The sequence below is a fragment of the Dunckerocampus dactyliophorus genome, chromosome 17, assembly GCF_027744805.1.
Source record: "Dunckerocampus dactyliophorus isolate RoL2022-P2 chromosome 17, RoL_Ddac_1.1, whole genome shotgun sequence".
In the NCBI taxonomy this organism is placed as follows: Eukaryota; Metazoa; Chordata; class Actinopteri; order Syngnathiformes; family Syngnathidae; genus Dunckerocampus; species Dunckerocampus dactyliophorus.
In genome coordinates, this window is record NC_072835.1 from 6,969,217 (window position 1) to 6,991,659 (window position 22,443).

At 40.5% G+C, this 22,443-nt stretch overlaps 1 protein-coding gene across 3 annotated transcripts in view; it reads left to right on the forward strand.

Annotated features, from left to right (window-relative positions):
- Positions 1-22,443, forward strand: part of fpgs (folylpolyglutamate synthase) — a 51,819-nt gene that overhangs the window by 7,396 nt on the left and 21,980 nt on the right. For all 3 annotated transcript variants that reach the window (XM_054758337.1, XM_054758340.1, XM_054758338.1), the window contains 7 exons: positions 2,360-2,488; positions 2,631-2,684; positions 5,049-5,113; positions 7,308-7,422; positions 8,399-8,476; positions 8,619-8,680; positions 12,983-13,085. In XM_054758337.1, coding sequence (XP_054614312.1) covers positions 2,360-2,488; positions 2,631-2,684; positions 5,049-5,113; positions 7,308-7,422; positions 8,399-8,476; positions 8,619-8,680; positions 12,983-13,085 — 606 coding nt within the window. The remainder of the gene's footprint in view (positions 1-2,359; positions 2,489-2,630; positions 2,685-5,048; positions 5,114-7,307; positions 7,423-8,398; positions 8,477-8,618; positions 8,681-12,982; positions 13,086-22,443) is intronic.

Genomic DNA, 22,443 nt, shown 5'->3' on the forward strand with positions numbered 1-22,443 from the left:
GCGATGTAGTGAGTGACTGATGCACTTAGTTTTTGGTCTGGTTACTCCCGTGTATGTTGGCACCAGTGCCATCACGATACGTTTCGGCACGCATCCCTTCATAGAAGATATCAATGCAAATTCTGTGAGCTTTTTCAAAGTCATGGTTCCTTGTTTAAAATAGTGGGGGGCGGGGGGTTGTTTTTCAGCAACGTGGCAGCTGATCATGTGACGTTTAGGAAAGAACTGCGCTGAAAGCATGAATGCAAGGCAGGCTGATCAAGTTAGTTATAAGTCACATGAAATAGCAATCGTGTGTCTGATAATGCAAGCGTGTCATGTGGAAACCTAAATACCGTCAGTATTTGCTGATGAATGAATCATCAGCATTTAATGAATCAGTTCAGTTTGGTCTGTCAAACCTTGCCAAAATTGGAGAAGACAGTGGAGTCCTCAGTAATGGAACATATAACCCATCAGAACCAAGACTTTCAATGTGTCCTATACAGCTTTCTGCTGACATGAAATCAAGACGCTAAGTGACGTATGAAACATTTTGGAATGGTTGTCATGTGACAGTCAAGTGACTATTCCAGGATCTGGCTTGTGAGGTAAACATACAGTATGTAGGAGGTAGCTCGTCTCCAAAAGCCTTATTTATTTATTTATTTATTTATGCCATTTAAAGCTTTTTAGGTTGTTTTTTTTTTTTTTGTAAAACCATTTAACAGTTCTAATGCAAAGACTACATTTCAACTGCCCTTACTATATTTCTTCAAGGAATTCATAGAAAGTAAGTGACCTATGGAAAGACGCATTTGTCAGAATAGCAGAAATGTTAATCCACTGTAAATGGGATTGTTTCAGTGATTTTCTATACAGTTGGACCTCAGTTAGTTGGTGTCCGTGTTAATGTTTTCGTAAATTTACGCAACAATATTGTCTGTTTCGATGCTTTCCCCGGTTAGCGCACAAAATGGCACGCTTTCTTGTTGTCGTGTTAATGCACTGCGTGAGTCCAACTGTGTTTTTTTTTTTAATTTATTTATTTTTATTTTACCAGAAAACGTCCTTCCTTGTTGGCATTCTATTAGCTAGCTAACAAGATGCCAACTGCACTCGGAAGTCAGCTATGTCATCAGCGGTTGAATCTCAAATGTTAACACAAAACACGTTTTATTAGTTTTACAATTGCAGAAGGTACGACTCAAACCAAAACTAACCAAAGCGAATTTTCACATGGAAAATAATGTAAATCCAATTAATCTGGTCTCGACACCCAAAAATGTTAGCACAAAGCAAATTTCATAGACAATAACAGTTTGACATGCAGAAAATGATGCAAAAATAATTACAAATGACAAATGAATGGACAACTGAACATTTAACATCACTTTTACCCAGTGTTGTTGGAACATTTGTTTGTGTGCACTGCAGCCGATGACGGAGCCACACGGTCACATCTACATACTGTACCTCTAAAATGACTAAGCCGTAAAATTCGGATGTCTTCCACTCTTGTGTTGGTACGGTCAATCGCCTTTCTGTGTGGTCCATGTGTTTGTCATGTATCGCTCTACAACTCTGATAATAACCAACGCTGTTGCTCTAAAATTGCGCCCCGCTTCCCACTGCGCGATTATGCACAAACATTGCAACATGAAATCGCGACACAATTTGGCAGCAAGATCAACCACCACCACTTTCCTGTTTTGCCATGAGTTAGTTACTGAATTCTATAGTGTTTCTCACCTTCTTTGATCACGCTGCCACATCGTGTCTTTTGGAACGGTCATGTGAAGAATCATGTCTTCAATGAAGGTAAAAGTAAACTTAAATGTCAATTTATCCCTTTCATTCATCCTTTATATGCATTTCAAATTGTTTTCTGCAGGTCAAATATATGTAATTGTAAAACTATAAAGATGTTCTTTGTGTTTAAGTTTTTTGCTTTCTGGAATAGATGAACTGGGTTTACATTATTTCATATGGGAAAATTTGATTTGGTTAACATCCGTTTCAGTTAGTCAGACATTCTGGAATGAATGAATGATGCTAATCAAGGTTCCACTGTATATGTTCTTTACCTCAATTCAAAGTAGTACACAAGTGTCAAGTTATGACATGTCTACCATTTTTTTTTCTCTCCCCCAAATAAGGAATACCTTTAGCATGAACCATGTAACATCACACTTTTTTATTTTTTATTTTTTACATCAAATAGAAAAGATCATCAGGAATGTCTTCTGTGTTCCACTTGGTTTGTGGTATATCCACCGCCGTTTGACTTTGAGCACATACGGCTCTGGCTAATTTATGGGTTAAAATTGTCAGGCATCAGCAAGACTGATAATTGAATAGTTAACCGATTTTCTTGTAGGATGCCATTTGCACTCTTAACACGCTTCAGACAAACGCCAGCGCTCTGGAGCAGGTATGGCGGGAGCGGAGCCACCCTGAACTGCAGCTCCAGGCCATGCGAGGTTTCCTGGAACGGGCCGGTCTCACAGTGAGTACATGATTGAGCTCACATGGGGCAAAGGGACGCATTCTGTCCACGTAATGATTACAAAGGACGCTATTGTTGTGGTTGTGTCAGTACTTATTACCTCATTGCTTTTGTGTGTGTGTGTGTGTGTGTGTTTTTAAAGGTGAAAGAACTAGACCACCTAAACATCATTCATGTGACTGGAACAAAGGGCAAGGTGAGCTGACCCCACACAAGCTACATGTGTATTTCAAAAGGTGTGTGTATTTAATAATAATTATAATGATCATCATAATCTTATATTACTATTACGGTTATGTTAAAATATATGATAGCAATTCAAATCATTATTTTAATATAATTGTAATAATACTAAAAAAGAAATGTGATGAACGATATCAAAACAAAACTCAATGTGCACTAATACCGTAATTTCTGTCTATAAGGCAAACCCACTAAATTTCAAGGGAGGAAAAGGATTTGTACATATACTGTATAGGCCTCACCGGACTACAAGCCACACATGTCCACGTCATAAAATGGCATATTGTGGTGCACACGAGTCTGTGATGACCAGATGGCTCTTTGACAGGAGCCAGTTGCGACCTACAAGGTAACTCACAAGCTCATTCAGCTGCCTGTGTCCAACAGAGGGCTCCCTCTGTAAAATAGTAGTATTTAATTCTAAACTCGTATTGGTACTTGTCTTGTATATTTACCCATCTTTTCAGTGTTAAGTTGATGTGTGATGATTTAGCGTTCTAAGATGACGCCGTGAGTCAGACTGTTATTGAGTAATGACCTGCGATTTCCGATGGGTTGACAAGCTGAGTTCCCTTGTAGCTCATGATTGGCTCCTGCCAAAGAGAGTCAGTTTCCTCACTGATTCACGCGCGACACAGTATTTAAACGATTGGTAATAATTCTTCCGTATAGGAGAAGTCAGAAGATTACAACATCGCCATAAATGAGCTGCACCGCTGTATGCTGGGCTCATTGTTTAAGAAAAAAGGTAGTGTCTTAAACACGGGAAATTACGGTAATACTAATATTATGTGCACAGTTTTGTTTTGACATTTCAATTTAATGTCACATTTTATTTTTTGGTATTATACTGAAATATTCATTTAATAATTGTAAATGTTCATCCTGCCCTCTCTGTGGCACGCACCGGGCAACTCGGGCAAAACAATCCAGTTATGAATGTCGCTGACGAGGCTCTGACATCAATATGCCAAGAGGGAGGAAAAAAAAGCACTGGCATCCCGCATTGAATGTCCCACAGTCTTAACAAGGTCCACGTCCCCAGTGAGTCCTCAGAGGCCCTCCACCACAAACGCCAAAAACAAATGAAAAGCACAGAAGACATGACCCAGGGAGGAATAAGGAATAATGGGCATATTTTACTCCCCAATTACACTCAACCAACATCACCCACCTCCATGTTAATGTATAAAATGTGTGACAAACACCCCAGCAAAAGGCCAAATAGAGACGCAAACTAGCAGGCAAACCAAAGGTGATTTATATTGAAAGAAAACAAGTTAACAGTTAACAAGACTTAAAGCAATCAAACAACAAAATCTGAACTGCAAATAAAGCCCCAACTCAACAAGAACACAAACTCGTCATGACAATCACTGAGACTGGAGAAAACAGGGAAGTAGAACTGGAAGAGAAAACCTAAACCAGGTCCACCTGATTAAGTGAGTGAGCAAGCGAAAATAGGTTTTTCTCACAAATATGTGAGTGAGCGAAATCGATCTCAAATGTTTTTCTGTAAATTTTCTCCAAATTAAAGTGAGTGAACGAGCAATCTCAAATACAGTATGTTTTTCCTCACGAGTGAATTCGATCTCACATGTTTTTCTCTAAATGAAGGTGATTTATCATATAGCTAGTAGCAGGGGTGCAGCCAGGAATTCTGGGTCCCATGGGAAAACAATCACATTGCTGCCCCCCCTTTTAATTAATTGCTAATGTTTTTAGTAATTACCTATTGTTTGGGTCCCCTGGCAGTCAAAGGACCTTGGAATTGTCCTGACTTTTCTCCTTTATACAGCATCCCTGGCCAATAGCAGTCATTATTAATAAATTGGAAAATGTATAAATAATCCATGTGATCGGTATCAGACGATTTCAGTTGTGGATGATCGGTGTCTGTATCGGCAGCATAGAACCCTGATCGATCGGAGCATCCCTAGATAAGAGTACAACTGGAAAGTCAGAATGGTCCTTAACTCTTGAAGCAATCAACACCTTGGCTGTCCCAGTAATCAATTTACAGTTTCACCATCAAACTAAAACTAAACTAAACGAATTGGCAAAAGTTGATCACCCTTAGACTACACCGCCCAAGGTCAGATGTCAAACTGCTATACTTGCCTCGAACTGAAGGTGACAGAGGGGTCACCCAAATGCAGCTTTTATACGAAATAAAGCAAAAAATTGGACTTTAAAAATATCATGAAAGAACAGAAGGGACACAATTTGCAGGACATTGAATGCTGAATCACACTGTATACATTTTTTTGTATATACATTTTTAAATATGTCAGTTCTAAGCTTTTTCATCTTTCAGGGCTCAACATGTGCTTTCACCGAGCAGATTTTAAGAACTTATGGCTTCCGGACAGGATTTTACAGGTAAGCATTAAAATGTGTAATAGTTTAATGGAAATTGTTTAATTTGATTTTGAACATGTATACAAGTTACATTGGAATACATTACAACTTAAACTAGGATACCTATCTTGGGGGATTTCAATGTAAACTGGGAGAATAAATCATGCAGAAAAATCAGAAGAATAACAAATTTGATTTTTGTCCAGATAATCAAAAGGGCCCACAAGAATCACCACACTGAGCAGTACCCAGATGGATTTAATATTTACCAATAGACCTGAGAGAATATTAAAATCCCATAACATGTTGGTCTTTCTGATCACAATTTGACAGTTGTGGCCAGAAAGCTTTCTCATCGACACGGATGATATATTGTGGGGAACAGATTGTGAAATGGATTGTGAATCTTTTGTAACAACATTTGAGAGAACCATTAAAGACTTCAGTTCCAAACAAAAACGTAACAAGAACACATTACCCTGGATGGACCCTGGCATACTAAAGCTCATGAAAGAGAGGGATCTTGCATTAAAAAATGCAATCAAAAGTAGGTCAGCTAGTGCTAGAAAACTGTTCACAACATTAAGGAATAAATTGGTAAAAATCTTAGGAATCTTTCTTGTCTATAATACAGAAAGCAAAAGGATCTGGAACCAAATGAAAAAACTTGTAGGGCGTGACTTAAAAAGGAAAAATCTCTTAGAAATTAAGATAGATGGACAGATCACAAAGACGCAGAAGTTTATACTGTTTCTTGAAATGACTCATTTTAGTGAGTATGACGAAATATCCTTACATTACTTTTTATATCCTCACATTACTGCAAGATTAAAACATTACGTGATTCTCATTTGGAGAAAAGGTGTCAGCCAGAAGCCAATCTCAACTGTGGCATGGCTACTATGAATGATAATACAGTAATATGGAAGTGGCAGTGTGCAAGGCATTATTGGAAGCGCACATTAAGTGCTTTAGGCACACCTTGCAATCCAACCTACCTTGGTGTTACCAGTGTCACCATCAGCGAGTGACGTGTGGCTGTTGTTTCCATTGGAGGTAAACCGCAAGTTGTTGATTTCCTAGCAGGAGCTGTAGTAATTTTACATTTGATCAACTTTACTTAAAGATTTGTCAGATCAACCCATGTAGATGCTCGGACATGTCCGCACCCTTAATCACCAAGCGGTTCTGTTGACCCCCATTGCATTTGGCTAAGCGCCACTTTTCAATCACCAGTTCAGTTTCATAACACACCTCATACATAGAGATCCATGTTGACAATTTGGGCCGCTATATTTAGCAGGTAATGGTGCACCTATGTGTTACTTGCATCATGCATTTATTTGGTAATTGAAATACAAGCCATCAACAAAGGTGAAGCATCCGGCGTGCAGGAGTAAGCCCCACCTCTGTAACGCTGAAAGTGTTGTAATGTAAACCCTCCATAATGCAACCTAGCCCCTGACCAACATCGTCAAGGAGGCAGAGCTTTGGCACACTCGCCTTATGGCAAAACATACATTGGTGTCCAACAGGGGTCATCTGTGGAAGGTGGCTCATGCTTAAGTAAAATAAACAAGTGGGATAAAAAGAGCAAAAAGGCATAATGTAACTAGAAAAAGAAAAAAACCTAATAACTAACAAAAACACAAAGACTTCTTTTTTTTTTTTTTAAACGTTTTTAACTTGATGGTGGTGATGATGATGATGATAATCATAATAATTAATAGTAACAATAACTAATATTTTAACAGTTGCATTTAAAAATTGCATTTTTTGTTCAGTTGTGTTGTTGTTGACTAGCATTTAAGTGTGACAAACGTGCAAATAAGAAATCAGGAAGAAGGCAAACTCTTTTTCACACCACTGTATATAATAGTTTCCTCTCCTGTCATTTATGATTCTGTTGATAAAATACAGTGAAGATGGGCAAATTACAGACATGGTTGCAAATAGTGATTAATGGTTTATTCAATAGTGAATGGTTGCTGGTTGGTAGGGGATCAAATACTTTTCCCCCTTAGAAACAAAAAAAAAAACCCAATTGATTAAGGTTCTCTCGGTTCCAGTTTAAAATACTCCATAAAAAATTATGGAATTTTTCATATCTTTGCAACCCACAAAATCAGCAAGAGATAAAATACCTATTTTGCATACTCTACATTGACTTTTTTTTTTTTAAGTTTTCCAAACTTGATGTGTGTTTTGGTTATAGTTCCCCACACTTGGTACAAGTAAGGGAGAGGATTCGAATCAACGGACAACCTATCGGGAAAGAGCTCTTTACTAAATACTTCTGGCAGGTGTACGGCCGTCTAGATGAAACAAAGGTAGGTGGTGGAACAAGTACACATTCTCACTTTGCCAAGTTTTGACTGACAGTCAAAACGGTCTTAATTTAACAATACGTTTGTTTGCAGCGGTGTACAACTGTACTGAGATGCTCAGAACTGTTTAATATGTTGGTTACTCATTTAGCTATACAAGATCTGGCCGGACGACACCTTCATGTTTTGCAAGTTATTTGAGTTATTTCTCACCTTTATCAAAATGCTGGCCCTTTCTTTGGCTCCACTGTGAGTTATTTTGCGACCATACTCAAAACAAAACAAAAAAAGGCAAGATTTGGATGAACAAGCTATGTTTGGAAAGTATCATCCATCCACATCTTTATTAATACCACAAGATTGAACGTACCAAATGACAACAAATTTTACGCATAATATTGTACAAGTACAGACACAATTTGGGTAAAAAGTTTACTCAGCCAGGTTCCACTGTAAAAGTAAACATTTGTTTTCAAGGTTTATACACTTACAGTAGTTTGCTATAAACCAGCAAAACAAAAACTATTTAATGGCTCAATACAACTCTTATTTTCCAAACTCTAAGTCACTTCAGAGTAGTAGTCAAAAAATGTCATGAAGGGGGGGGAGGGGGGGGGAAACATGAGACGAACTGGAAAATAAGTCGCATTTATTCAGCACATTTAATCTGGAAAGGCAAGTTGTTCAACTACACAATAGCACACAGAAGAACAGGCTGAATAGGTGTCTGCTATGTTAATGTAACACTAACAGTTATTCAGCTACACAGGAGCATAAACATACCTGGGAGGCTGAATAGACTAAGTGCACATAAGTCAGCGAGTCCAACAAGCAAGTTACCACTAACAAGTTCTCCAAGCTGTTAAATTTAAATGTATTATTGTAATTAGATGTTTAATATTATAATTACTTTGGATAAATATTTGTAAAGAATCATGAGGTTATTGAATAGTAATTTTATTTCCTTTTAAACGTTTAGGAAGCCCATGATGGGACAATGCCTGCATACTTCCGTTTTCTCACCATCTTGGCCTTCCATATCTTCCTGCAGGAGAAGGTAAGCAATCCAATTACGGTGTGGAGTTGGTGTTTCCCATACCTACTATGACCCTCTTATTAAAAGTATCCTATATTATCCAAGATGCAGACATGGTTCTTTATTTTAGAATTCTGGCACCTGACTGTGCTCCTTTGTTCAGGTGGATTTGGCTGTGATTGAAGTTGGGATTGGCGGAGCGTATGACTGCACCAACATTATAAGGTAGCATGTTCAGTAAGAGTGAGTTTTTGGAGAAAACATTTGGGACTTTATTGGGTGACATTTTCAATGTATTGCACACGTGACATCCCATGTCGCAATGACTGTTGACTGTAATATTAACCATATTGACCCAAATATAAGTAATAAGAGTACACTCAGTCCCCTACTAACGAACATCCGACGTGCAAACTTTCGGAGATTTGAACAAAGCCGACTAGTCTATATTTTTATGTGTTTTGCCTTATAAAGTCCATATTTATACTGCTACTTGTACATGCTTGACCAGCAGAGGGCACTGTGACACTGCTAAAGGAACCAACAGCGGTAGAGAGAAAGCTACATTGTTAGCTGTATAATACAACCCGGACAGAGCGTGTGATTAAAGTTTATGAAGAATTAATAGGCCTGCTTAATTCTACAACATCCACAGAACACTACCTCTTTTAGAAGAGTCTAACGATGACGACGATTTGTCCTTTTTTCCAATATCTCCTCTTCCAACTCCACCACAACGACGTATGCTCGACCACTCCTCTTCAAAGGTAAATAACATTTATCATTACGTATTATTATATCATTTTTATTATTGTTTTTTTCATTAATTATCCTCGTTTAATATTACTACTGCATCCAAACTCATATTTACAGTACATACATACGCATATACTGTATTTGTATACACGTACATGCAGTACCTATATCAGTGGTAATATTACCTTTTCCCCTACTTAAGAACAATTCGACTTAAGAACGGTCGTCTGGAACCAATTGTGTTCATTAGTTGGGGACTTAGTGTAGTTATTTAATATTAAAAAATAAGCATTTAACAAAAACTGGCATAATGGGTCACAAGTACTCAAAATACAAAGAATTAGTCAAAGTATTTTTACTCCAAAAACTTTATGTAAAACGTCACATAATGTGACCAACATGATGCATGAAACTCAAATTGACACTGTTTGGGCCGACGAGAGAGCGACAAAGGTAAGTGACGTCACGTGTATGAGTGTGTAGGTGTGTAATGTCTATGTATAAAATACTAGACATGGGCGGGTGAAACCTTTATGAAGCTTTGAGCCTTTCTTTCAAATTGCGGCGGAACAGAGTCAGCACCAGTGGTGTCCAAAGTGAAGCCTGGGGCCATTTTCAGCTCACAGCTTTTTTTTTTTAATTGTGTGGCGGCTTACTTTAAAAAATAAACGTTATTAATGAGATGAATGAGACATTACAGTCGTCCCTCGTCACATTGCGGTTTGAATTTTGTGGCTTCACTCTATCAAAATATAAATAAATCATGCTGTTTTAAGCTTTTTCTAGCATAAAAATGGTAGAAGGAACAAAAATATAAGGCATTTAGAGGACTCATTTAAATTGTGATATGTACTATTCTACACTGGTCAGTAGATGTCAGTAATGTAATATTCAGTGAAACATACAAGCGACAGACTTGATCACTGCAACAGGCTTTTATTGCAGGCTTGAATTATCTCACGGCAGGCACTAACAATCATAATACAAGCGTTGCTTGCCACATCGTAGTTTGAATATCGCGGCTTGCCTCTAGTTTTTTTCAAATATATTCATAAATCATGCTGTTTGGTGATTGAATATAGCCTGTTACCGGTAGTTAAAAAATGCATTTTTAAGCAAATGTTATGTATTCCTTTGCCTAAATGAAGCATTTAAGCCTAAAAATGGCTAAATGAAGCAAAATACAAACATAAGGCATTGAGAAGACTCATGCAAAGTAACTATGTCTTCTACACTAGTATCTACTGTAATTTCCGGTGTATAAGCCGCTACTTTTTTCTTCAACTTTGAACCCTGCGGCCTGTACAGCTGTGTGGCTAATTTATGACCATTTTCTAAATATTGTGACATCTCCTATACTTCAGAACTACTATTAATTGTTTAAATACTGGTCTGGAAACGGTACCTCTTTTTTTGGCAGGAGCCTCTCACGAGCTAAAGAACTCACAACAAGCTTGTCAACCCAAATCGCAGGAGGTCATAAGATAGGCCTTTGTTAGTCCCACAAGGGGAGCAATGCATTACTGCCAGCAGAGTAATTCATTGGCCAATGGCAGCTGTGCCTGGAGCTGAGGTAATGAGCTCCCTCTGGTGGCCCGGCAGCCGTTGGTCGTAATTCATTATGGGTAGAAGTTAAAATAGCTGTTATGTTAAACTCGTATTGGTACTTGTCTGATATACTGTATTTACTAGCTACCTTTGAGTGTTAAGTTGTTGGGTGATGATTTTAGCCTTCTTTGGAAGTGAGTCGCACTGTTATATTGAGGAAGAAACTCCTTCGATTTCTAACGGGTTGACAAGCTGGTGGGTTTTCTCATACCTCATGATTGGTTCCTGTCAAAGAGTTGCCTGGTCCATTAATTGTACCAGCTTGTAGTTGAACAATGCCAGCTCACTGTTCTTGTCTAATTTACGTGTCTTTGTCTATGTCAGGGCTGTCCAGGGATGCCCCCCCCTTTTTTTTTTTTTTTTTTTTTTTAAATCAAAAGTATACATATTTCCAAACTTTTTTGTTTTTTATTATTAGTATCAACATTTCAGCTTTTTTCTTTACATTGTGCCTTTTTTGCTCTATTTTTCCACTTTTGCTGGACTTCTGCAATGAGCTATGTTTCACAGCTGGACCCTGCGCCACACTTTGGACACGTGTGTTTCACCAGGAAGGAGAGTTTTTGCTGGGTGAGGGAGAAGTGTCCAAGCTTTGCCTTCTTGGCTCGGTCTCTGGTCAGGGATTAGGTTTCATTTTCTAGGGGTTTATGCAGCTTTTAGACCTGCATTGCACAGTGACACCTTTGCACATGCGGAGGTGGGGCTTGGTTCCCGGTTGCCTGCACGGCGGACACTTGCGTGACGCAATAAACACTTCCTGCTTGTCACTTTTAATGCACATCCGTACTTGCTAACTGTAGCGACAATATCGCTAAACTGTCAACACGGATCTCTTCTACATATGAGGTGGGTTATGAAGCAGAGTTGGTCGTCACAATACCATTATTAAAGAAACAAGGGACACACTTAACAGATTGTCTTATCCAATACATTTATCTGGTACGTTGATTCATTTCTGCTACAAACTTGGAGCATTAATAACTAACTTGGACCAGGAATCACCAGGGCTTGTAATATTGGCGCTTAGCCAAATGTAATAAATAATAACCGCTTGGTTATTAAGGGTGCAGCCAAGCCAAGCCAACATCTACACTAAAACATAATTGGGGTCAGTTCAGAATAAATGTTTATCTAAACATGACAACCATAATGACCTCTATATTCATGGGAGGCGACGTCGCCTTTGGTGCATTTTCAATGGAACCTGCGCACCAGGGCGATTATTGCGAGTCTTTGTCCTGCCAGGCGACATGCGAAATGCATGCATGTTAAATTTTGCGCATGTGATTGTGCCCTTTTATCTCTGTTGCCTGAAATAGGCTAAGACCATCGCTCAAAAAATAACAAAAAACTCTCCAAACCAGAACAAAAAATGTTCTCAGAAAGACTCTGTAATGAGTAGCTCCACCGTTCTTGTTAATCACTTCAAAAATTGGTTTGGGCACGCTTGATGCGAGTGTTTCACTTATCACGGTCGTGTCTGGAACCAATTAACCGCAATAAATGAGGGATTACTGTACACTCCATTTCTTGTCACTTATAACACAAAGATTATATATCTTATATGTAGTATAAGAGAAGCGGCATAGAAAATGGATGGATGGAAGAAACTGACCTGCATTGGATTGCTTTTAGCATCTTCAATGTACACAAAGTGAACCCCCACATCCTTCAATTTTTCTGTAAATGCAATATCAATATTTTTTGGCAATTTCATTTATTGGCGATTTAGATTGCAATTGCATTTTCATGCTTCATTTTAAAAATCGACACAAAAGCTAAACACTTTAATGGTTTGCAATTTGTTACCTTACTGTACCAAAAATGAACCCAAACTTGACCTTAATACTGAGGTACGTACTGAGCAACCGTGCAGTATCCTCATGGTAGCACCCCGACTAACAAGTGGCTGCTTCAGCAGACGTTGACGTGTTGTTGTATTGATAACGTGGTTATGTCAAAAATCAATGAAGACAACGGAAGAAGTGTGGGAGGGAAAGGGAACTGACATTTCAAAGCTTCGGCAAAGGAAAAGGTCCTTCTCAAAATTGTTGCAAAAATTTGAAAGAGTGTACAGGTATAAATATCTATAAATATAAGACAACCCTTCAGCGTCTTACATTGTAGTCAATACAGTACTGGTTAGTTTCTCTACCTCCACAGGAGACCTTGGGTATGCGGTATCTCCTCTCTGGGGATAGACCACACTCAGATTCTTGGAGACACCTTAGAAAAGATTGCCTGGCAAAAAGGTGGCATCTTCAAGGTCAGTATTGGGATCACACACACACTGTCACTCCAAGTCTATTTAATAGCTTTTCACATTAAAGCAGTGCTTCCCAAATGTCCAAACATTTTTGTTGTCTGCAATGATCAGAAGAATACGGCAGCTGTACAGCTGCGTCACTGTAAAAGCTATTTCTTTCCTGTAGATTTTCTGTCCTGTTCTTGGACCGCATTGCTATCAGAAAAGTAGTCAATGATCACACAACTTAAAAGGTTTTCAACTGTATTAATAACAGCGATATACAATGGAACCTTGATTAGCGTTGACAATTTGTTCCAGAAGGTCCATCTCTCACCGAAACGGACATTAACTGAATCAAATTTTCCCAATAAATAAATATAAATCCAACTAATTTGTTCCAGAAAGCCAACAATTTACTTACTTTTACAAATTGTATAATTGATGAATGAAAGGGATAAATGAAAATTAAAGGTTACTTCTACCTGAGTTGAAGATGTGAATCTTGACGTGACTGTTTTCAAAGACACGATGTAGCAACGAGATCAACCACAACCATCTTGTTTTGCCATTTATTTCTTGTTCTTATTTCTTCAATAGTGTTTCTCACCTCAATAACCCAAAACAGAGCAAACGAAAGCTTCAAGTGCCAGCATTTTGACAAAGACTGGGAGAAACTGTGTGAATTCAACAAATAACTGATGAGAAAACAGGAAGGTGGAAAAGTATCCTTAATTGCTCATTATCCCGTTCATTTGTCATTATGCGCGTTTACAATTGTTTTATGCATGTAAAACTTTTTTGTGAAATTGTGAAACTATAAAAATGTGTTTTGTGTTAACATTTTTTGGAGTCACCTGCTGATAGACGGACGTCGTAACAGCTGACTTCCGGTTCTGGTTGCCATTTTGTTAGCTAGCTAATAGGATGCTAACAAGGAATGATCTTTTGTGGTAAAAATACATTAAACAATAGGATGCAGTGTGCTTAACACAAGATGCTCTCCATTTTAAATGCTAGAATGCACGCAAACGGAGGCAAGAATGCCGCATCAATTTTCGACGTTAACTGAAAAACACGCAAACTGCTGTATTTGGTTAGAGTGCTGGACTCTACATCAACAAGTAAGATGGACTGAGAGCCCAGAATGAAAGTAAACTGTGTGTATATATATACACTGACAGTCAAAAGTTTTAGAACACCTGGTGTAGCCATCACTTGCCCCGCCACCTCCTGAAGCAAATGTTTAAAATAGGAAATATTTCAATATTGGAGCACACATCTAACAGAGGAAATATGCCTTTCAATGCTAATTTTCACGGCGGAAATAACTCGATTAACATATGTTTTGGTGTCATGATCACTTTAAGCTTTTGTGAGTGAGAACAATGCATCTATTGTGTCTCCCAGTATTTTTCCATGAGTCGTATGTAAGAATTGTACAACTCTGATTGTGCTCTGTGTGTCTCCCCCGAATGCCACTTAGTTATTGGACTCACAAAGCTATTAGACTGAATCTAAAAGTGTAATATCTATCCGTACATTATGGCTGGTTTGTTGCAGATATGTTTGACAAGTTCCATTAAGAAACATTACAAAATTCAACATGCCCGAAAAGGAGTAGGAAGAAGCAGATCTTCTTATGTAATCCTACCCCTTCCCCATGTCTATTACTGCTAATAAAAATAAAAAGTGGGGACATTAAATACGGGTAAGTAAAGCAAGGACATTGACAATAAATATGATTCTCCTCCTCGTGCGTGCGTGGGTTTTCTCCAGGTATTCCGGTTTCCTCCCACATTCCAAAAACATGCTTGTTAGCTTAATTGGCCATTGTAAATTGTCCATAGGTATGAATGTGAGTGTGAATGGTTGTTTATATTGCCCTGCGATTGGCTGGCGACCAGTCCAGTACCCCGCCTCTCGACCGTCACCTAGGATGGAGTCCAGCATATGCCCATGACCCGAATGAGTTCCCCTCTGGCACGAGAGGAAGAGGCCAACCGGCCAGTTTTTAATAACTGCCATCTTTCATTAATAGAAATGGGCTAAAAATAAGCTGCAGTCAAGGCCCATGGCATGCTCGTTCACTCACGGGTACGTTCATGTGTGCAATAAAAACTAGGGATGTCTGATATTGGCTTTTTTGCCGATAACCAATATGCTGGTATTGTCCAACTCTCAATTTCCGATTTTGATTTCAATCGATGCGATGTATGTAACATGGCATATCATATCATGTCATGGAATGAACACATTGTGGTGAGCCACAATATTGTTTGACATTTCTCTTGGAGATTAGTAAAGTACAGACCTGAGCAAAATCATAAGACCAAGTGGAAAAATTACTAGAATTTGCATTTTGTACATTTGGATCTTGAGGTTTTAAGTACAGCTGCAATATGCCAAAGCAAGAAGGGGGAGTGGGACAAAAAACATTTGGAACTTTAATTTAATTTAAACAAAAGAAAAAAATGGAAATAGGTTCAAACCTTTAAGACCACAGGCTATAAAAGCCAAAATCTGCTGCTAAAAAAATTTTTATCAAATATTTTTTATAAAATTTTGACAAAGTAAAAACAAATGTACACAATGTTTGCTGGTAATTTGGATAGAGCAAGAAAAATAAAATAAAAAAAAAAACACAAAAAAACCCCACAAGGTAAGCCACGCACAGCCCAAAGAGACAGAGGTCCAAATCTGGGAGGGCAATTAAATGTGAAACAACCAAAGCTAATGCATAAATGAATACAATAGGTGACAGTAGATAGGCCATAGAGGGAAAGTAATATTAGGGAGCTCCGGTAAATTTAAAGTTATGGAAATATACTAAGTGTCCCCATACATTTTGGAATTTTTCTTTGGCGTTACAAATTGAGTAATTTTGAGTAAAATGAGTTTGAGAGACTTCCCTCCAGACTAGGACAAGACCAGAACATGTGAATAAGTGTGGCTTCCTCCCTCTTACACTTATCACAACGGGGATCCAATAAGTAAATGCCCAAATAAGTAAATTTATTTTCCACAATCTTAAACGGAAACACTGTGTACACTGAGGCCGGCACCCCTTCGTTGACGGATAAAATATCAGATTTATTCAGATTTAATTTATATCTTGAAAACTGACCAAAATCCTCCAGTAGGAGAAGCAGAGCAGGTAGAGAGGTGTCCGGATGTGAAATGAAGCTTAAGTCATCTGCATATAGAGCCACCTTGTGCTGTACTCCATTTCTCCAAATGCCAGATATGTTTTCACAGCTGCGAATTGCTCTAGCAAGGGGTTCTATGGCCAAGTCAAACAAGGGGCTTAAAGGACACCCTTGTCTAGTTCCCCGGTGAAGATTAAATGGTTGTGACACCTGAGAATTAGTAAGGACTGAAGCAGTGGGACATACTGTAAGTCAAGTAATTTTATCCAGGTGATGAAATTTGGACCGAAGCCAAATTTATGTAGAACCACTCTAAAAAGTCAAAGGCCTTCTCCGTGTCTAAAGATAGCACAAACTCAGTGGACCCATATGGAGTGAGGAAATAGCTTGTGCAATCTCCCCCTTTGTTATGGGTCTGTCAAGTCTATTTTTACTATCAAAAGAAACCTTGGGGATGTCTAATTGATGTCGGGTTATTTGGTTCCCAGGCATGAAGCTGAAAAATTTTTATTTCTGAATGTATGTTTTATTCAGAGGGCCACATGGTGGTCTAGTGGTTAGCACGTTGGCCAACACAGTAACAGCTTGGAGATCGGGAAGACCTGGGTTCGATTCTCCCCTGGGCATTTCTGTGTGGAGTTTGCATGTTCTCCTCGTGTGCGCGTGGGTTTTCTCCGGGTAGTCCGGCTTCCTCCCACATTCCAAAAACATGCATGTTAGGTTAATTGGCGACTCTAAATTGTCCATAGTTATGAATGTGAGTGTGAATGGTTGTTTGTCTATATGTGCCCTGCGATTGGCTGGCGACCAGTCCAGGGTGTACCCCGCCTGTCGCCCGAAGTCAGCTGGGATAGGCTCCAGCAACCCCGCGACCCTAATGAGGAAGAAGCGGTATAGAAAATGGATGGATGGATGTTTTATTCTTTCATGATCTGAAGTAAAATTGCCATCTTCTGTTTTGATGTTTGTAATATGTCCCTTAACTTTAGTTCCTCTCAACTGGTTCGCCAATAGCTTCCCTGCTTTCTCACCATGAACATGAACACTCTTACTCCCGGAAAGTTGACGCTCAGCGATGTTAGTTGAAGCCAGATTGAATTTAGTTTGGAGTTAAACTCGCATTTTGTATAGATCAGGATTCCTAGATTGAGAATACTGTTGATCCAATTTCTTAATCTTATCTGCCAATTCTAGTCGCTCTTGGTGGGCCTCCTTTATCATTTGAACAGAATAAGAAATAATTTGACCCCTTTATATAAGCCTTGACAGCATCCCAAACTACTAAACTAGATATATCCGGGGAGGAATTTGTCTGGGGGAAAAAAACAAAATTTGCTCTTTGATAAATTTCACAAAATCGCTATCAGAAAGAAGAGTTGAATTGAAGCACCAGTACCTCCCCCAAAACAGCTGCCAAAAAAACAAAGCGGCAAGCTCTTCAAAACAACCATACTTATTCCAAATACAATCTTCCTGTCACTCACGAATCTTCAGCTCCCTTCAATAAATTATTCAACTGCACTCAACACTCCTGGGAGCCAGGGCCCCTGAAAACCGTCCCGTGTACCTATAGAATTGCAGAGGTATGTAAACAAGGTAGCACTAAAACTGGAGGTAGCAACTTTTAACATAAAACAAGGCACAAAGATGTTTCCTTCATAACCAGGTGCAAAAAAAATCCTTCAAACAAAATAGTGGGACATACTCCCATATCAGTGACATCAAGTGTAGTAAGAAATAAAAGAAAAAATGTCCTGTGAGCAGCCCAGTAACGGTTACATCCCTACCAATCACACATAGGGCATATACCATCCACAAAAAAAGAACATTTTAAGATGAGTTAGGAAGTCCATCGAGGTATTTCCACGCCTCGTTGACCAAAGGTAACCACTTTTTGTCTTCGCCGGGAAGTGTGATGCGGAGCCGTGCAGGATACAGACGGCCTCTGTGAGGCCTCTGTTGTAGCGCTCCGCCATGACATCACTGTACTCAGCTCGCTGGCTCAGGACTTCAGAGCTGTATCCTCCACCACTCGAATTTGCTGGCCACGGTACTCAAGCTTTCCCCTGTGTCAAGCCTCACGGACCAAAAGGTCATTGGTTTGGTAACGGTGTAAACGAATAATCACAGGGCGAGTCCTCTGCCCCTGAGCTGGCTTAGTCATGAGCGACCGGTGGGCTCTGTCGATCTCCGGCGAAGAGTCTCCTCTCCAAAGACCTCGGCCAGCAAGTCAGCGAAAAAAGCTGTAGGTCGATCACCTTCTACATACTCTGGTCAGCCCAAAATTCGAATATTTTGTCTTCTACTGTGGTCCTCGAGGTCTCCAACTTTAGCCGATAGCTTAGCATTGCTCTCCTGCAGGCTGGAGCAGATATTTTCCAATTCCCTCACATGCTGGCTCAGGTCATCTGATGCCAGCTCAAGGGAGGAAAGCCGCTGGCCCTTTTCGCTCACAGTGGCACAGACTTGTTTGGTTTTTTTTGTTTTCCAGTTGGTTAAAAGATTCTTTAAAGTCGCCTGCTAGCGACTGTCTGTGACTGTCAAGTAGCTCGGAGATAGCTTCCATTGTCAGTAGGCAGGTCTTTTTTGCCGTTGGTCTGCCCCGCAGTGATGCCACTTGAAACAAACCTGGGTAAATTACTTCTAAACTCTCCAAAAAAGAGCAAAAAAATCGTCGGAATGAGGAGTGAAAGAGTGAAAATGATAAAATGGAACCGGAGTTCTTGCTCTTGCGTCTACTCCATGCGACTGTCGACCGGGAAGTCACCCGATCTGCTAAAAAAATTTAAATTTCTGTCAGGCATTCACTGTCATGCCCCCTTGATGGCTAAAGCTAAGAAGCTTTCTCATTTTGAACGTGGTCGGATTGTCAAACTGCATAAGCAAGGCCTCTTGCAACATGCCACTGCTGCTGAGGTTAGGCGCAGTAAGACAGTCATTCTACATGTTTTGAAAGATCCTGAGCATTATGGAACAAAAAAGTCAAGTGGTAGACCCAAAAAAAAATCACACCTGAGCTGAGCCAGAGGATCCGATTGGCTGTCCAAGACAAAGGCCCACAAAACTGCCCGTGTAGACTTTGCCAGGGAGCATCAAACATGGGACATTGAAAGGTGAAAAAAGGTTTTATTCTCTGATGAGAAAAAATGTAACCTTGACGGTCCAGATGGCTTCCAATGTTACTGGCATGACAAGGAGATCCCACCTGAGATGTTTTCTACCCAGTATAGTGGAAGGGGGTCCATCATGATCTGGGGTGCTTTTTCATTCAGTGGAACACTGGAGCTTCAGATGGTGCAGGGCCGTCAAACGGCGGTTGCTTACCTGCAGATGTTAGAGCTGGCATCCCTCATGACTGAGGGCCCTCGTCTGTGTGGTAACAGCTGGGTTTTTCAACAGGACAACGCTACAGTTCACAATGCTTGGAATCAAGGACTTCTTCAGGGAGAATAACATCACTCTTTTGGACCATCCTGCATGTTCCCCTCATTTAAATCCCATACAGAACATTTGCGGATGGATGGCAAGGGACGTTTATAAAAATGGCCATCAGTTCCAGACAGTTGATGCCTTTCGTGAAGCCATCTTCACCACCTGGAGCAACATTCCCACTAGCCTCCTGGAAACACTCGCATCAAGCATGCCCAAAGTAATTTTTGATTAACAAGTGATTAACAAGAACGGTGGAGCTACTCATTACTGAGTCCTACTGAGAACATTTTTTGTTCTGGTTTGGGGAGTTTTTTTTATTTTTTTGAGCGATCGTCTTTTGGTCAGCTGATAAACAGCCTACTTCACTTAAATTGTTGTTTTCAATAAATTACTGTTTCAAAGTTTTTTTGTCTCACTCCCCCTTTTTGCTTTTGCATATTGTAGCTCTACTTAAAACCTGATTAAGATCCAAATGTGCAAAATGCAAAATCAACCAATTTTTGGTCTCAAGGTTTTGATCAGGTCTGTATCGATCTATTGATCGACACACCCACCCAACCAATTCAACTAACCACCTTCCGTTTCCGGGTCATGAGGTCATGTTGTAGTCACTTGGCTATTGCTAAAGAATTGTTGCTTGTTGAGTGGAGAGTAAACCCATTTGGTGCCACCTACCTCAACTCCTGCCTCGTTGTGAATCGCATCTCCACATTTGGTGACCCTTGACGTGGGTAAAAGTGCCGAATGACAATAGAGACGAGACAGGGCCGGTGCCGCGACAAGCTAACAAGTTAGCTAACGTCGGTGCTATCTGCGGCACACCCACGGCCGTGGTTTCAACACATCAAGCCCAGTTCGGACTGCGAGGACTAACAAAGGACATTGTAATGGCCACATAGTTCCACAACTAAGTTGAGAGATGTCCTTAAGCGCATCACTATTAAGTCTCAGCTGGACACAAACTTTTTGTGTGTGTATAATCAGCAACATCATCTGTTTTAATGTGTGTCATGTCCTGGGTATAATATATGGGGGGGGAACCGGTGGAACGGAACACGCTGCGGCCGTGTATTTAAGGAAGGCAGGTTCTGCAGGCCAGGAGGCAGAAAGAGTGATGTCACACGCCAACCTGGGATCCTGCTTTTAAGGAACTAATCAATGAACTAACATTTCGACTTTTCCGTTTTTGACTGGATTACCTTTTGCCCGTGGAGTACTGGATACAATGATCGACGCCAGGTGGGCTGTCAAGTGGATGCGTACATTCGTGAGTGAAACTGCGGCTTTCACTTCACCAGTGTGGACTATATATTACATTGCCCATTTGTGAGACTTTTGGGAAGAACAGAGCAATAGGAAAAGCCACCCTGCTCATCAGCCTGCAAGACTTCCACGGTTCACTGGGGATACATGTAATGCCCGATGACCATTTGTGCATGCCGTTGCTGCTGGGTCTCGCCTTCACAACCATGATGCAGATAATCTTGAAGCCTCATCTCCGCAAGTATGTCATGCTGGGGGGGGGGGAGAGTTCAAATTTCTCCACAAGATCAGAGATAAGTTACGCTGGAAACATACTCGCCCCTCAGTTAATTTTTACATGGCTGTGATTGAGGAGCCCAAAGACACAGTGCGACATTTCCCTCTTGGAAGCACAGCCTGAAGTGGTGCGGCCGCTGCTGCAGAAGTGGCCAAATGTTTGGACTGAGACCACTGGCACCACCAAGGCCAACCATAATATCAGGATTACGAATGAGGTGACAGTGAGACAGAAGGCATACAGAGTGTCCTGCCACAAAGAACAGCCTTTTGCCTTTTGGGCTGCGCAATGCTGGGGCTACCTTCCAGCGTTTGATGGAAACCCTCTTGGATGAGCTGAGAGGAAGGATGGGTTTTGTGTACATTGATGGCATCATTGTATTCTCAAAGATAGAACAACATCTACTCGACCTTGACACTGCGTGTGCGAAATTACATCAAGCAAACCTGGCGCTCAATGTATAAAAGTGCCACCTACTTCGTCAGCTCACCTTTCTGGGACACCTGGCTTCTGGAAAAGGGGTGGAAGTGGATCCAGCAAAGATCTCTGCAATAAATACCGGCTGGTATCACAAGTTCATCCCCAGACTAGCTGACCTTGCAGCTCCCCTTAACCACCTAAAGAAGAAGGATGTTCCCTGTTAATGGAGTACAAGTTGCCAAGAGGCCTTCGACCACCTTTTAAAGTCTTGTTGCAGTCACAGCCAGTCCTTGCACAACACCATATGTCATTTTCCAGGTCCACTGTGATGCCAGCAAGGTGGGCCTGGGAGCTGTCCTGATGCAGTGCATAGAAGGTGAGGAACGGCCCATTGATTTTGCCTCCAGAACTCTCCATGGGCCAGAAGTCCACCACTGAAAAGCAGTGCTTGGCTGTTGAGAAGTGGCGACATTTTCTTGAGGGGACCACCGTTTGATGTATTCACTGATCGCAATGCACTTTCAGGGGAATTTAACTGACCCAAGACATCCTCTTGGCTTACATGGTGGACTTTGAGGCCACAAGGTTTTTCCTTTTGGGTCCATTACAAAAAGGGTTGCTGCAATGTGGTGCCTGCTGCCCTGTCTCGTGCACCCTAGACGCTGGAAGGAGAGTTATGTCCGGCTATCCCAAAAAACTACTGGTCAGACCTCCCAAATACACTCCTGGACATTGCCGAAGCCCAGAAAATGGATCCCAACGTGTCTGCAGTGTGGACCCTCTGTTGACCAGCCCAAGCCTGGCCACATTCACTATCAGCTCCAGCAAGGCGTGTGGT